General features: G+C 45.4%; 1 protein-coding gene across 1 annotated transcript in view; it reads left to right on the forward strand.

Moving 5' to 3' along the window:
* DNAJC11 (DnaJ heat shock protein family (Hsp40) member C11) overlaps positions 1-13,451 on the forward strand; it is a 67,538-nt gene that overhangs the window by 25,892 nt on the left and 28,195 nt on the right. The window contains exons 3-4 of the mRNA XM_068986001.1: positions 2,215-2,288; positions 11,125-11,226. Of these exons, the coding sequence (XP_068842102.1) occupies positions 2,215-2,288; positions 11,125-11,226 (176 nt within the window). The remainder of the gene's footprint in view (positions 1-2,214; positions 2,289-11,124; positions 11,227-13,451) is intronic.

A 13,451-nucleotide genomic window follows, 5' to 3' on the forward strand; every position in this document is an offset into this window, starting at 1 on the left:
GCTTGTGAAATAGTAAAATCACTCATAGGTACAGTTTCTGTTTGAGAGGATGAGACAGTTCTAGTAGATTGTGGTGATGGTTATACAACATAGTGAATATATTTAACACCAGTGAATTGTGCACTTACACATGGTTTAAATGATCAGTTTTATGTTGTGTATATTATAGCCACAATTTTTTAAATTAAAGTTAAAAAAATGTGATCTCACTCTTAGGATATATGCCAAGTAAAGTAAGTTATTCATTCCAGGGCCACTTGGTGATTTGCTCCTTAGTTAAACAGATCAAAAATTAGATTTTCTTTATGAAATAAAGATTTCTCATGTGGACATAAAAGCACTTTGCTGTATTTCACTATAGGTTTACCAAAATGTTAGATTTTAATGACCAGTAAAACTGAGACTGTGGCACACCGGTGTGTATAATCAGCCTGTGTCTTCACCAGATGTAACTGTTTTGGCTATTTGTCTGGTCTGAATATAGCTTGTTCCTTTTCTTGTGTTTGGTTGTTTGAATTACCCTCATAGCTGGACTGTGTTGCTTTGGAGATTTGGGGAAGAGTTAGCAGAAAAGCCTACCAGTGCTCGTGAACATGTTTAGCAGCAGGCCTGGCCCCAGTATTTGGCCTGAAGGGAGACTGAGGTGGTGAATAAATAATTCCTTCTTAAATCTTAGAGATCAGCTCAAGAAGTTTGGTTCCCAGGTTTTACAATGGTCAGCATTTCTTTCTTCCCTGTTAGATTTGAATGTGGGTAGAGTCATTTACACGGGCTTCCCTCATAGCTCAGTTGGTAAATCATCTGTCTGCAATGCAGGAGACCCGGGTTTGATTCCTGGGTCACGAAGATCCCCTGGAGAAGGAAAGGGCAACCCACTCCAGTATTCTTGCCTGGAGAATCCCATGGACAGAGGAGCCTGGCAGGCTACGGTCCATGGGGTCACATGAGTTGGACATGACTAAACCAACCAAGAGACATTTACAGGGCTTCCCTGGTAGCTCAGCTGGTAAAAAATCTGCTGCAATATAGGAGACCCCAGTTCGATTCCGGGGTTCGAAAGTTCCCCTGGAGAAGGGATAGGCTACCCACTCTAGTATTTTTGGGCTTCCCTGGTGGCTCAGATGGTAAAGAATCCACTTGCAATGCAGGAGACCTGGCTTCAGTCCCTAGGTTGGGAAGATTCCCTGGAGGAGGGCATGGCAACCCATTTCAGTATTCTTGCCTGGAGAATCCCTAAGGACAGAGGAGCCTGGCAGGTTACAGTCCATAGGGTCACAAAGAGTTGGACACGACTGAGTGACTAAGCATAGCACAGCACAGTGTCATTTACATCATTTTTTAATTAGACCTAAAAATATATGGGAATTCTCAGGGGCCAGTGTAGGGGAGAGTGGGGAGATTCAAAGGTCTTGAACAGAAGTTGGCCCAGTAGAAATAGCTGTATGGATGTTCAGTCAGTTAGCTACCGCCCTTTTAATTTTTTTAATGTAATATTTTAAAATGTTTGTTTATTTAATTTTTTCGCCACACCATGCAGCATGCAGGATCTTAGTTCTCCAACCAGGTATCAAACTTGGGCCCCCTGCAGTAGAAGCTTGGAGTCCTAACCACTGGACTGCCAGTAAAGTCCCTCTCATTCTTATTGAACAATCTTTTTCTGATGCACTTTAGGTGACATGGCTGACACCATATTAACAGGTGTTTGTGCTTTTTTAAATGATTTATAAATAAAGAAGAGAGGTGGAAAAAAAAAAAAAAAGACCTTACATAGTGGTTGTAGGAGTTAGTGAAATTCTTTAGGGTAAATAAGAAGACAGATATTTCCAGTCAGAGCCTGTCCTTAGGTTTACATTAGGCTTTATTAGAAACTGGAATTTGCTGTCTTAAGCCAAGATACTCTATAGACTGTGACAGAAACTTAAGACAGTCTTTTAAAAACAACTGTCTTTTAGTGATATAGAGTCAGCACCCCTCACAAAGTAGCTTGGACATGAAAAATGAGACATTTCCCACCTGGAGCCGCCTTTAAACATGTTCTTAGTTGGATCTGGAAGGCAAGTAGAAGGAAAGACACACCAGGAAGGGCGGAGTCTCTGGGAAGATTGTGGTTGGAAGGAGAAGGACAAAGGGAGGTGGGCTTGCCTGCTGCTGGTGTGGTCAGCACTAAGCGGAGGATTTGGTGCTTTGTAAACACGTTGGGTTTTTCATTGACAGTGCTCAGTGACCCGCAGACCCGGGCGATCTACGACATCTATGGCAAGAGGGGACTGGAGATGGAAGGCTGGGAGGTAAGAGAAGCTCTGTGCCCTGTGTCCCAGGAAGGGACGCCTCAGCAACTACAGAATAACACCCCCAAAACCCCGCAACCTGCTGTGAGCCTGTGAGAATGTCTGACGATGTCAGAGTCCCCTTCTCACCTTATATTTTAGTTAAAGGGACTGAATTTTACACTTGGCTTTGCCACTTTATAGCTCTGTGAACTTGGGACCATTAGTCATCGAACTTGTCCTGTGTTTCCTAACCCGTCAGGGTTGAACTAGACCAGTAAGTTTTAACCCCAGGGAGGAAACAGGCTGGTCGGGGTGATGGTCAGAGGGTGTCTGCAAGGGTACAGTTCTGTCTACATGTACACGTCCTTCCACACACACACTTCCTTCCACCCTCCAGGGTCCTGAGTGCCTCTCTCCAACCGAGGTCATAACTGCATGTAGGAATTGTTTGGTAATATTAAGAGCTGTACATGTGAACAAAACGGAAGCAGAGAAAAGTTGAGAGCTACTGGATAACATTCTCTGTAATGATCCTTCCAGCTCTAATGAGCTGTACTGTTAGGATGTTATAGAAAGTAAAACGAAATAGATAGCAGTGTCTATGTAGTAGATAACCTGGGCCACCATGCCTTGTGAGAACAGTCAGTGAAGTCCAGAAGTTTCCGTGTGAGGAGCCCCACCCACCACAGCCAGAGAAAGCCCGTGCGCCGCAGTGAAGGCCCAGAGCAGCCGAAAAAAGAAGGTTCCGTCTTCTGTCACTCTGCCCCTGAGCAGTCTTAGAGCCTTGGGCCGGCCGCTTGATTGCTTCACGCTTCCAGGTTACTATCTGAAAAAGAATGATAGGCAGATCAAGTAGAGAAATTAATCTGAAAGCTGTAAAACTCTGTATTGGCTATAAGAACATGCAGGTGTTATTACTTAATTTCATTATAGGAACTTGGTTCTGATGCCCAAGAAATTCTGGTAGATGTTAACGTTAACTGTCGTTGAGTTACTTCTTCACTGATGTGTAAACTCTCCCTTGAAGTTCTTTGTTGGTTGGTTGGTTTGTTTTTTGAAGTTCTTTTGATCTCAAACCTGTATGCCTGTCTCTTCTAATTCTGTTATGAAAACCTTCTAAAGACCTTTGCATACAGACAGGAAGAGAAGCGAAACGGGGTTTCTCCACTGCCTAACAGTGGTAGCCTACAGGCCATTTTCTATGTGCAGCTATGTTTTGGTTGTCCGCACAATGAACTGTAGTTGCTGACTTTAAAGTCTGGGAAGCTTCACATAGAAATGTCTTATCTTCTCTGGAAAAATCGGAAGATCTGACAACACTGTTTCTTAATTCCCCTCTGAGGCAACAGCCGATCCAGATATGAGGAGCCCTTGCTGTTCGGACTGGACTGTACCATCCAGTTTGCCCTAGTCCCCACCACTCCGTATCGTGCCTAGCTCTTGACCCATCCAGTCCCAAAGAGCTCCCAGTGAGCGTTTGGTGTCTGGCTTTTGGCTCGGTGGAAGTAGCAGTGCATCGTGTCACATTAGTTCATGGTAGCGAAGTGTTAGATCTAATAGCTTACAGTTTTTTCATCAAAAAAGGAAAACAGAATCCTGTTGTATTTACTGAATTTCTCCTCATACTTCATGCCCCAGTTTAAAGCTCCCTTGGGTTTTGAAGACGTGGGTTGGTTACAGTTTTTCACGGCAGCAGTTGAGGCCACTGAAAAGCCTCGGGCCTCAAGTACGCATCCCTTCCTCAGAGTCTAGGCTTTTCATTGTCCCCAGTTAGTGGAGCAGCAGGGTGACTTCTCAGCAAAACATCATGGTTTCCTATTACCAGACCAAAGCATCTCCCCGTTAGAGACAAAGAAGCACCACATACACTGCAGGGATTGTAAGAGCGTGTAGGCTGAGACTTTCCCAGTGGTCCAGTGGTTAGGACTTCACACTCCCAATGCAGGGGGCCCAGGTTCAGTACCTGCTCAGGGAACTAGAGCCCACATGCTGCAATGAAGAGTTCAAATGCTGCAGCTAAGACCTGGTGCAGCCAAATAAATAAATAATTTAAAAAAATAATATTAAAAATGTAGAAGTATGTAAGCAATCGTAGGTGGTAACTGGATAAGCTTTTATGTTCTCATTTTTCAGTAGACTACTTTAAGGGAATCAGATTCTCATCCATCAGAATTGGCTTTTTTTGCACTGATATTAATACTAAGCCTTCCCTGGGACTTCCCTGGTGATCCAGTGGTTAGGATTTTGCACTTCCAATGCAGGGGGCCCGGATTCAATCCCTAGTCAGGGAACTAAGGTCCCTCAGGCCATGTGGCACGGCCAAAAATAAAAATAAATACTAAGCCTTCCCTGACAATAGAAGGAAAAGACAGGAAGTTACCTCGCCTGATACATATTTACAAGAGATGTATCGGTGCCTAATGTAATAGGAAGATTGACCCCACTATTCATACTGTGAAGAAGTCTCACTGAACTCGAGCAGTTCACAGAGCTGGCGTCACCACTCCCTCGAGGAATTCTGCAGGTGGTGGTTTGTTCAGTGCAGGGGTTCTCTCTTTTCAGTCACAGCTTCCGCCTCACAGAGGAAGCTATGTTCCCCCCAGGGTGCTGTTGGTGTTTTTAGACTATTGAACTTTTTACTCGCCAACCAGTATCCATTTGCCACACATCTGTTAGTCTAAACTCACTGGTGGTCAGGAGGGTGGAGGGCACTGCTAAAGCCCCTAATGTCTAGGGCACTTTTAATCCAAAGATCTCAGAGTAGCCACCGACATGCTGGTCACTCCTCTCCCAGCAGTGGTATCATCCCCTTTCTGCCGGCGGAGGCTGGGGGTGAAATTGAGCTTTTATAGGTTGCATCAAATATTGGCTCTGTTTTCAGGCATTAGATAGGTTTGGGTCCTTTCTGTCTCTCTCTCTCTTTTTGTCTTTAACCTTTAAGAAAGTGGATCATCCTCTGGCAGCATTCCAAAAGAATAAGATGCCGCCATTCACAGCTCATAACACCAGCCACCTGAGTCCCTGAAGTTGCAGTGTTTGTGCAGATACCTGTGTTGAAAATGAAATTGGCTGCTTCTCTCAAATGGCAGAAATCCAGCTCTGAGCTGTGGAAGTGCAGCGGAAACCATACAACCCGGAGGGTGCTTACAGACCAGCTGACATTACATTTAGAGGAGCAGCCTTGGGCCTGGATCATCCATGCTTTGGTTTTTATCTGCAGTCCTTTCCATTCATCCATATCTCACTTTTCCCTACCTATTTGACATCATCCTTACAGTGTCTAAGAAGGTTATCCTGGGGAATTGCCTCATGGTCCAGTGGCTGCGACTTTGAGCTCCCCATTCAGGGGCCAGGTTCAATCCCTGGTCTGGGAACTAGATCCCACCTGCCTCAGCTAAAGATCCCACATGCCTCAATGAAGATCGAAGATCTTGCATGTCACAACAAAGACCCAGCACAGCCAAATAAATACATAGCCCTCTTTTTAAAAAGAGACAATCAGCCTGTATTAAGAGGTACAATATGGTCAAGATCATGAAAAAAGAAGACAGAAACTCCCACAGATCAGAGGAGACTAACGAGACGTGTGATTAAATGCAATCCTGAACCCTGAATTGGATCCTAGGACGTAACTGTGATGTTAGTGGAAAGACTCGTGAAATCCCAGAAATCTGGGTTCAGTTAATAGCGTTATACTAATGTTGGCATCCTGGACTTGACAGGTGTTTGTTCCTGGTTATGTAAGATGTTCACATTTGAAGGAGGCTGGGTAGATGAGAGCTTTCTGTACCATCTTCATAGCTTCTCTAGATTCATGTCAATGTATGGCAAAACCAATACAGTATTGTAAAGTAAAATAAAGTAAAAATAAAAATTTAAAGTTCTAAATAATTTTCTAAAATTATTCCAGAGTGAAAAGTTGTCTAACCAGAATCATAGAATAGACAGCACCTTGTGTGATTTTAATGCCCCAGGTGGCACTAGTGGTAAAGAACCCACCTGCCAATGCAGGAGATGTAAGAAACCTGGGTTCTATCCCTGGATCAGGAAGATCCCCTGGAGAAGGGAATAGCAACCTATTCCAGTATTCTTGCCAGGAAAGTCCCGAGGACAGAGGAGCCTGGTGGACTATAGTCCCTGGGGTGGCAAACAGTCGAACATGACTGAAGTGACCTAGCATGCACACACTGTAGTTTAGAAGCATTTATAGGAGGCAGCTGAAGCTTAGTGAAGTGACTCACCTGAGTTCTCCAGGAGGTTCAGGTGGTGTCGGAAAGCCAGGGTCCTTGTCCTCCTCTCACTGCACCACCTGCTTCTACTGGTCTCTGCATCCCCTCGTCTGCAGGATAAGTCATCCGACTAGCACAGGGTAGACCTAGCTGATAGGTGATCAGGGTGGACTGTGCAGGTGTACAGACTTGTGGGCTGCATGTGATACACTTCACTGATGAAAAACACTGAAAATATCTTTCCAACTGTACTTTCCAATTTAACGCACTTTTGGATGCTGTGTTCTGGGCGCGTGTATCTAAGGGTTACCCAAGGGAAGAAAAAGTGACTTGCAGCTGGCTTAGGCATCTTCCACTCTCCACCATGATGTTCTCTGTGTAGAGAAGGATGTAAACAGTAAAGGGCAGGGGCATCCCTAGTGGCTCAGTGGTAAAGAATTTCCCTGCCAATGCAGAAGACACAGGTTGGATCCCTGGTCCAAGAAGGCTCCACATGCCGTGGAGCCACGGAGGCTATGTGCCGCAGCTGCTGAGACTGTGCCCTAGAGCCCGTGTGCTCCGCAACAAGAGAAGCCACCGCAATGAGGAGCGAGAAGCACCCGTGCACCACCGCTGCAGGGTAACCATTGCTCTCTGCAACACGAAGACCCAATCAAAAATAAAATAAGTAAACAAATGGTTTTTGTGAAAAATAGTAAAGGGCCCCATGGGAGTCAGAATGAGATGCCCAGCCAAGGTATTTATAGCTGTAGAGTGGCCAACCAGCTTGACTCTGCAGTTAGCTCTGATTAGGTACGAACTGTTTGCAAAACTTCTGTCAAATAGACTAGAAACAGAGTGACTTAACACCTTTGGAATATTTGCCTCTTCATTCTGTCACACAGTGTGGCAGAGAAAGTCATTTGCAAAAGTCACACAGCTGGAATTGTTGAAAATAAATCTTGTTCTGCTCTGGGCCCCATGGAGGGAGCACCCTATCAGTCCAAGATGGGGTGACTCTGGGGAAGTGAAAGGAAGTGCCATAAATAGATGTTCATGGGCACTTCCTGGCAGTCCTGTGGCTAAGACTCCATACTTTACCTGGGGCCCAGGTTCAGTCTGTGATCCAGGAACTAAGATTACACAAGCCAAGGGGCTTGGACAAAAAAAAGAAAAGATGGGCAAGGCTGAGTGTTTTTAAGCACTAGAGTTGTGAGCAAGCTGCATCAGTTCAATATCACTGAGGACGTTTTTGTGAGGTCACCAAGCAATCGTTGCTGTGCCATTTGGACTTTCAGTTCCTAGATTATTTTAATAGTGTTTTTATTTTAAAACCCCGTTTAAAAGAAACACTTGCCCCTTTTTGGTAATGAACAATTTATATGGGAGAGGAGAAAATGTTTTCATTATTTTTTTCTGCTGACATGCTGAAAGCAGTAGTGAACAGATTTCTCAATTTTGGGGGGATAGGCCAGCTCCTGTATTTATTTTTCTGGATTGCCAGATAATAAAATCAGGTTGCACAAAGGCTGTTTTTAATGTATAATTAAAATTATATATTAACTTTAATGTATATATTAATTATACATGTACATATAATTATGTGTGTGTGCATGTATTATCTATGTACATATATACATGTGTGTATGTAATTTTAATGTATATATTCATACATATGTGTAGGTTTTTAGGAAGATACATAAAAAATTGTTAGCCTGTGAGAAGGAGGAGTATGGGGAGGGACTGTGCCTTTTTACTTCATATTTTTCTGTACCGTTTTGATTTTTTGCTATAAGCAGGCATTTTTTGAATGATTTTTAAAACTTGTGATTTCCAAGATAGCTTTCTTTCACATCACCTGCCTTTGTACGTGTTCTCTGAGCAGCCCCTCCAGTCTCCCCTGTGTTTCTCCCACTACCACAGGGTCAGGACTGTTTGACCTTTTCCTCCAAGGACCTTGGTGGTGTCTATCCTGCTCCCACTCTCAGTGTCCCTCATGGACTTGTAGCTTTTGGGGCCCTTGGGAATCACTTGGTGCAGGTTCCTCTCTCACAGGCATGGTACCCGAGACTCATGTGGCCCTTCCCAACCTGTTTGAAATCTCAGAGACTGTCTTGCTTTTGGATGAGTTGTACAGTAGGGAAAACCACTAGACCATTAGGATATGACCTAAATCAAATCCCTTATGATTATACGGTGAAATAGATTCAAGGGATTAGATCTGATAGACAGTGCCTGAAGAACTATAGACGGAGGTTCATGACATTGTACAGGAGGCAGGGATCAAGACCATCACCAAGAAAAAGAAATGCAAAAAGGCAAAATGGTTGTCTGAGGAGGCCTTACAAATAGCTGTGAAAAGAAGAGAAGTGAAAGCAAAGGAGAAAAGAAAAGATATATTCATGCAGAGTTCCAAAGAATAGCAAGGAGAGATAAGAAAGCCTTCCTCAGTCAAAGCAAAGAAATAGAGGAAGACAATAGAATGGGAAAGACTAGAGAGCTCTTCAAGACAATTAGAGATACCAAGGGAACATTTCATACAAAGATGAGCACAATAAAGGACAGAAACAGTATGGACCTAACAGAAGCAGAAGATATTAAGAATAGGTGGCAAGAATACACAGAAGAACTATACAAAAATGATCTTCACAACCCAGATAATCATGATGGTATGATCACTCACCTAGAGCCAGACATCCTGGAATGTGAAGTCAAGTGGGCCTTAGGAAGCATCACTACAAACAAAACTAGTGGAGGTGATGGAATTCCAGTTGAGCTATTTCAAATCCTAAAAGATGATATTGTGAAAGTGCTGCACTCGATATGCCAGCAAATTTGGAAAACTCAGCAGTAGCCACAGGACTGGAAAAGGTCAGTTTTCATTCCAATCCCAAAGAAAGGCAGTGCCAAAGAATGCTCAAACTACTGCATAATTGCACCTATCTCACAGGCTAACCAAGTAATGCTCAAAATCTCCAAGCCAGCCTTCAACAGTATGTAAACCGTGAACTTCCAGATGTTCAAGCTGGATTTAGAAAAGGCAGAGGAAGCAGAAATCAAATTGCCAACATCCGCTGGATCATCAAAAAAGCAAGAGAGTTCCAGAAAAACATCTATTTCTGCTTTATTGACTATGCCAAAGCCTTTGAGTGTGTGTATTACAACAAACTGTGGAAAATTCTTAAAGAGATGGAAATACTAGACCACCTGACCTGCCTCCTGAGAAATCTGTATGGAGGTCAGGAAGCAACAGTTAGAACTGGACGTGGAACAACAAACAGACTGGTCCAAATTGGGAAAGGAGTACGTCAAGGCTGTATGTTGTCACCCTGCTTATTTAACTTATATGCAGAGTACATCATGAGAAACACTGGGCTGGAAGAAGCACAAGCTGGAATCAAGATTGCATGGAGAAATACCAGTAACCTCAGATATGCAGATGACACCACCCTTATGGCAGAAAGTGAAGAAGAACTAAAGAGCCTCTTGATGAAAGTGAAAGAGGAGAGTGAAAAAGTTGGCTTAAAGCTCAACATTAAGAAAACTAAGATCACAGCATCTGGTCCCATCACTTCATGGCAGATAGATGGGGAAGCAATGGAAACAGTGACAGACTTTATTTTGGGGGGGGGGCTCCAAAATCACAACAGATGGTGGCTGGAGTCATAAAACTCAAAGACGCTTGCTCCTTGGAAGAAAAGTTATCACCAACCTAGACAGCATATTAAAAAGTAGAGACATTACTTTGCCAACAATCTTGTCAAGGCTATTGTTTTTTCAGTAGTCGTGTGGATGTGAGAGTTGGACCATAAAGAAAGCTGAGGGCCGAAGAATTGATGCTATTGAACTGTGGTGTTGGAGAAGACTCTTGAGAGTCGTGTGGATAGCAAGGAGATCCAACCAGTCCATCCTAAAGGAAATCAGTCCTGAATCTTCATTGGAAGGACTGATGCTGAAGCTGAAACTCCACTACTTTGGCCACCTGATGCTAGGAAAGATTGAAGGTAGGAGGAGGAGGGGACGACAGAGGATGAGATGGTTGGATGGCATCAGCAACTCAATGGACGTGAGTTTGAGTAAACTCCAGGAGTTGGTGATGGACAGGGAGGCCTGGCGTGCTACAGTCCATGGGGTCGCAAAGAGTTGAACACGACTAAGCAACTGAGCTGAACTAAACTGAAGAAAGGCTGAGGTGGGATGCCTTGCCTGCTCGCAGGCCTGACATCCTTGTGTGTCCTCAAGGGCTGCCGATCGGTGCCTGAGTATCGTTTATACTCTGACAATATATAGCCGATATCTCTTTTAGTCTGCATTATGGTGAGCTCACTGGAAAATTTAAACTGTGACACTTGAGGTGACATTTTCTTAGTAAGATTCCTGCAGCCTTGGAGACAAGTGACAAAAAAAAAATCACTTCAGTCTCTGTAGCGCTGACGGAGAGCACGGACTGGGGACTGAGCAGGTGTGAAGGCGAACCTGGCTTTACTGGGGGCCAAACAGTTGGACAGGAAGGTCCCCTGGTCTCACTGAGGGCGCTCATGGTCCCGGGGGAGAGGAGCGCCAGGACACAGTTAACACTCGGCTCTATTGTGTCTTCCTCACCATCTGGGTCCTCAGCTGACTTCTCCTCTCACTTCTGCCCAAAGGTTGTGGAAAGGAGGAGAACGCCAGCCGAGATCAGAGAAGAGTTTGAGCGGCTGCAGCGTGAGAGGGAGGAGAGGCGACTGCAGCAGCGCACCAACCCCAAGGTCAGTGGCTGGTTCTGGGGGGAGCAGAGGTCTGACGTGGTCAGTGCTGTGGGGTCTTACAGTGAGGCCGTGAGAATTGGGAGGAACCGAGTGTCACTTATCAGGTCTCAGCGTGGTACCTGCCTGGAGGGCCACTAGCAGGCCTGCTGGCGATGCCTGGAGAGAAGGCAAAACAGGAGACATCCCGAGTACGGGCACAGGCCAGCTGGTGAAGACCCATCCTTATAATCATGCTGCCCGAGCCCTTGACTGTAAGAATCACCCAGAGGCCCGTGTCAAGAGAGGACAGCCGCCTGCCCACACACTGAGGCCCAGGGCTCCTTGCAAACCAGTTAGGATACGGAGGGCCAGAGAGCCCAGACCATGGGGCATTTCCAAACCGCAGTAAGTGGGGGCCATGTGTGCCACACCCAGGGCAGCAGCGCCATGAACACCAGGTAACAGGCTGTTTCTGTAGCCATAGGGTGACCTCTTTTACCCATCAGTCAGGTCCCCGATGGAGGCTGAGTCATATAACCCAGGGACACGCCTGAGTCTGAGAGTTACTTTTCAGTCCAGTTATGGTCTCTCTTTCCTGTGATTCATTGGGGAGGCATATTTTTCTGCGTGTGCACCTCGGTCCCATGACACACAGGATAACTCGGTCAGTTCACGGTGCCAGTGGTACTGAATGACTGACTGCACTTGACTCAGGGTTCCTGCTCCACAGTGTTTAATAATAAGAGAACTCGGCAGGCGGGCTCTGTCAGTGCGGCCAGAACAGCCCGGCAGGCAGCCTGAAGATCTTCTAAAGGAAAAGAACAAATGCTGGCTTGCACGAGGGAAGCTTGATGGTAGGAGTTTCTGATCACATGCACTGTACAAAATGGACTCTAAGACCCTACATCATTTAAAGGCCCACATATTCAGAAAACTCCCATCTCTACGAATCCTGTTACATTGCAGGGTGTATTCGTAAATGCCAGGGCCTCTCCTTCCCAACGCTTCAAAGAGTGACAGCTTCAATAGAACAGTTACTTTGGTTCAGCCAAGACAGAGACTTGAAACACTGGCTGCACCAAGTCAGGGGCTGTGAGATGTTGAGACAGTTTAAAATCTCTGAGGTTCTCTGAACCATGCTGACAGGTTCTCTTCTTGAGGGTCCAGCAAGCACACCAGGGGGGGTCTGGGTAAATATCCGCGTTGGCAGGTGGAGATCAGGGTTGGGGAGTGGGGAGGGGTGCCTGGCATGAGCGGGCCGTTCCTATGGGGTCTTTGCTGTGCTGGCTGAAGTTCTGCTGCTTTCGGAGCAGTGAGGGGGAAAGAGTGTCACAGCAGCCCACGCCTCTGTGTCCTGGGACGAGATGGTCCATCTGGGTGTGCGCGATGATTGTTTGTTGTGCTTCTATGGAGATGTGTCTCCAGGCCATATTTATGTGGAATGAGGAAGCACAGCTGTGACCATTCCACACGGGTATGCGGGATGTTGTACGATTCCCAATACTTCACTACTTCTATAAAGTGCTGCCGGATAAATAAAGATATTTCCTAACCAGAAGTACTGAGTGATAACCAGATGTTGGCTCTGCAGCATTTTGAAGAGAGATTTCGAGCTGGATCTTTTATTTCATTTCCAAATGTTTTTCTTTGCAAGATGAGCAGTGAGGTTTAGCATGTCCTCATCCTAAAATGAGAGGGGTGAGCTCTTTTGAGACGACCGGGAGGAGGACCCTTCTGATGACCGGGGAGGGCTTGCACTGGTCTGTCACCCGGATCCCACAGGGGACCATGGCTTGTAGAGGAAGGGAGGGGCAGACTGGATAATGTTCGTAGTACTGCCTCTGAAACTGGGGTGGGTATTTCTCCATTTTCACAACAAGAGTTCACTGGGGAGGAATTTTCCAGTTGGAGTATGTACCAAGAACAGGCAAAAAGATCAAGTGGGAAAAACTCGTAGGTTGGAAATACCACCTCTGACGCAGTGATGTGGGATGCAGAGCTCACCCTTTGACCTCTGTGCAGGTTTCTAGTTTGTAAAATAAGGATGCTTATCCTAACCACCATGCCAAGTTGTTAAACGATTGAAGAAATATGACATAGATGCTCTGTAAGTGCAAAGTGGTATGCATACCGAGGTTAGGTTAAGAACTTGCTTCAGTGTCTCGATCAGCACCGCGTGGAAAGCATTCGCCTCATTCAGGTGATCCATTGCCCCCAGTAGCTGGGTTTGTTGGGAGGAAATCTGT

This window comes from Capricornis sumatraensis, chromosome 14 (assembly GCF_032405125.1).
Source record: "Capricornis sumatraensis isolate serow.1 chromosome 14, serow.2, whole genome shotgun sequence".
NCBI lineage: Eukaryota > Metazoa > Chordata > Mammalia > Artiodactyla > Bovidae > Capricornis > Capricornis sumatraensis.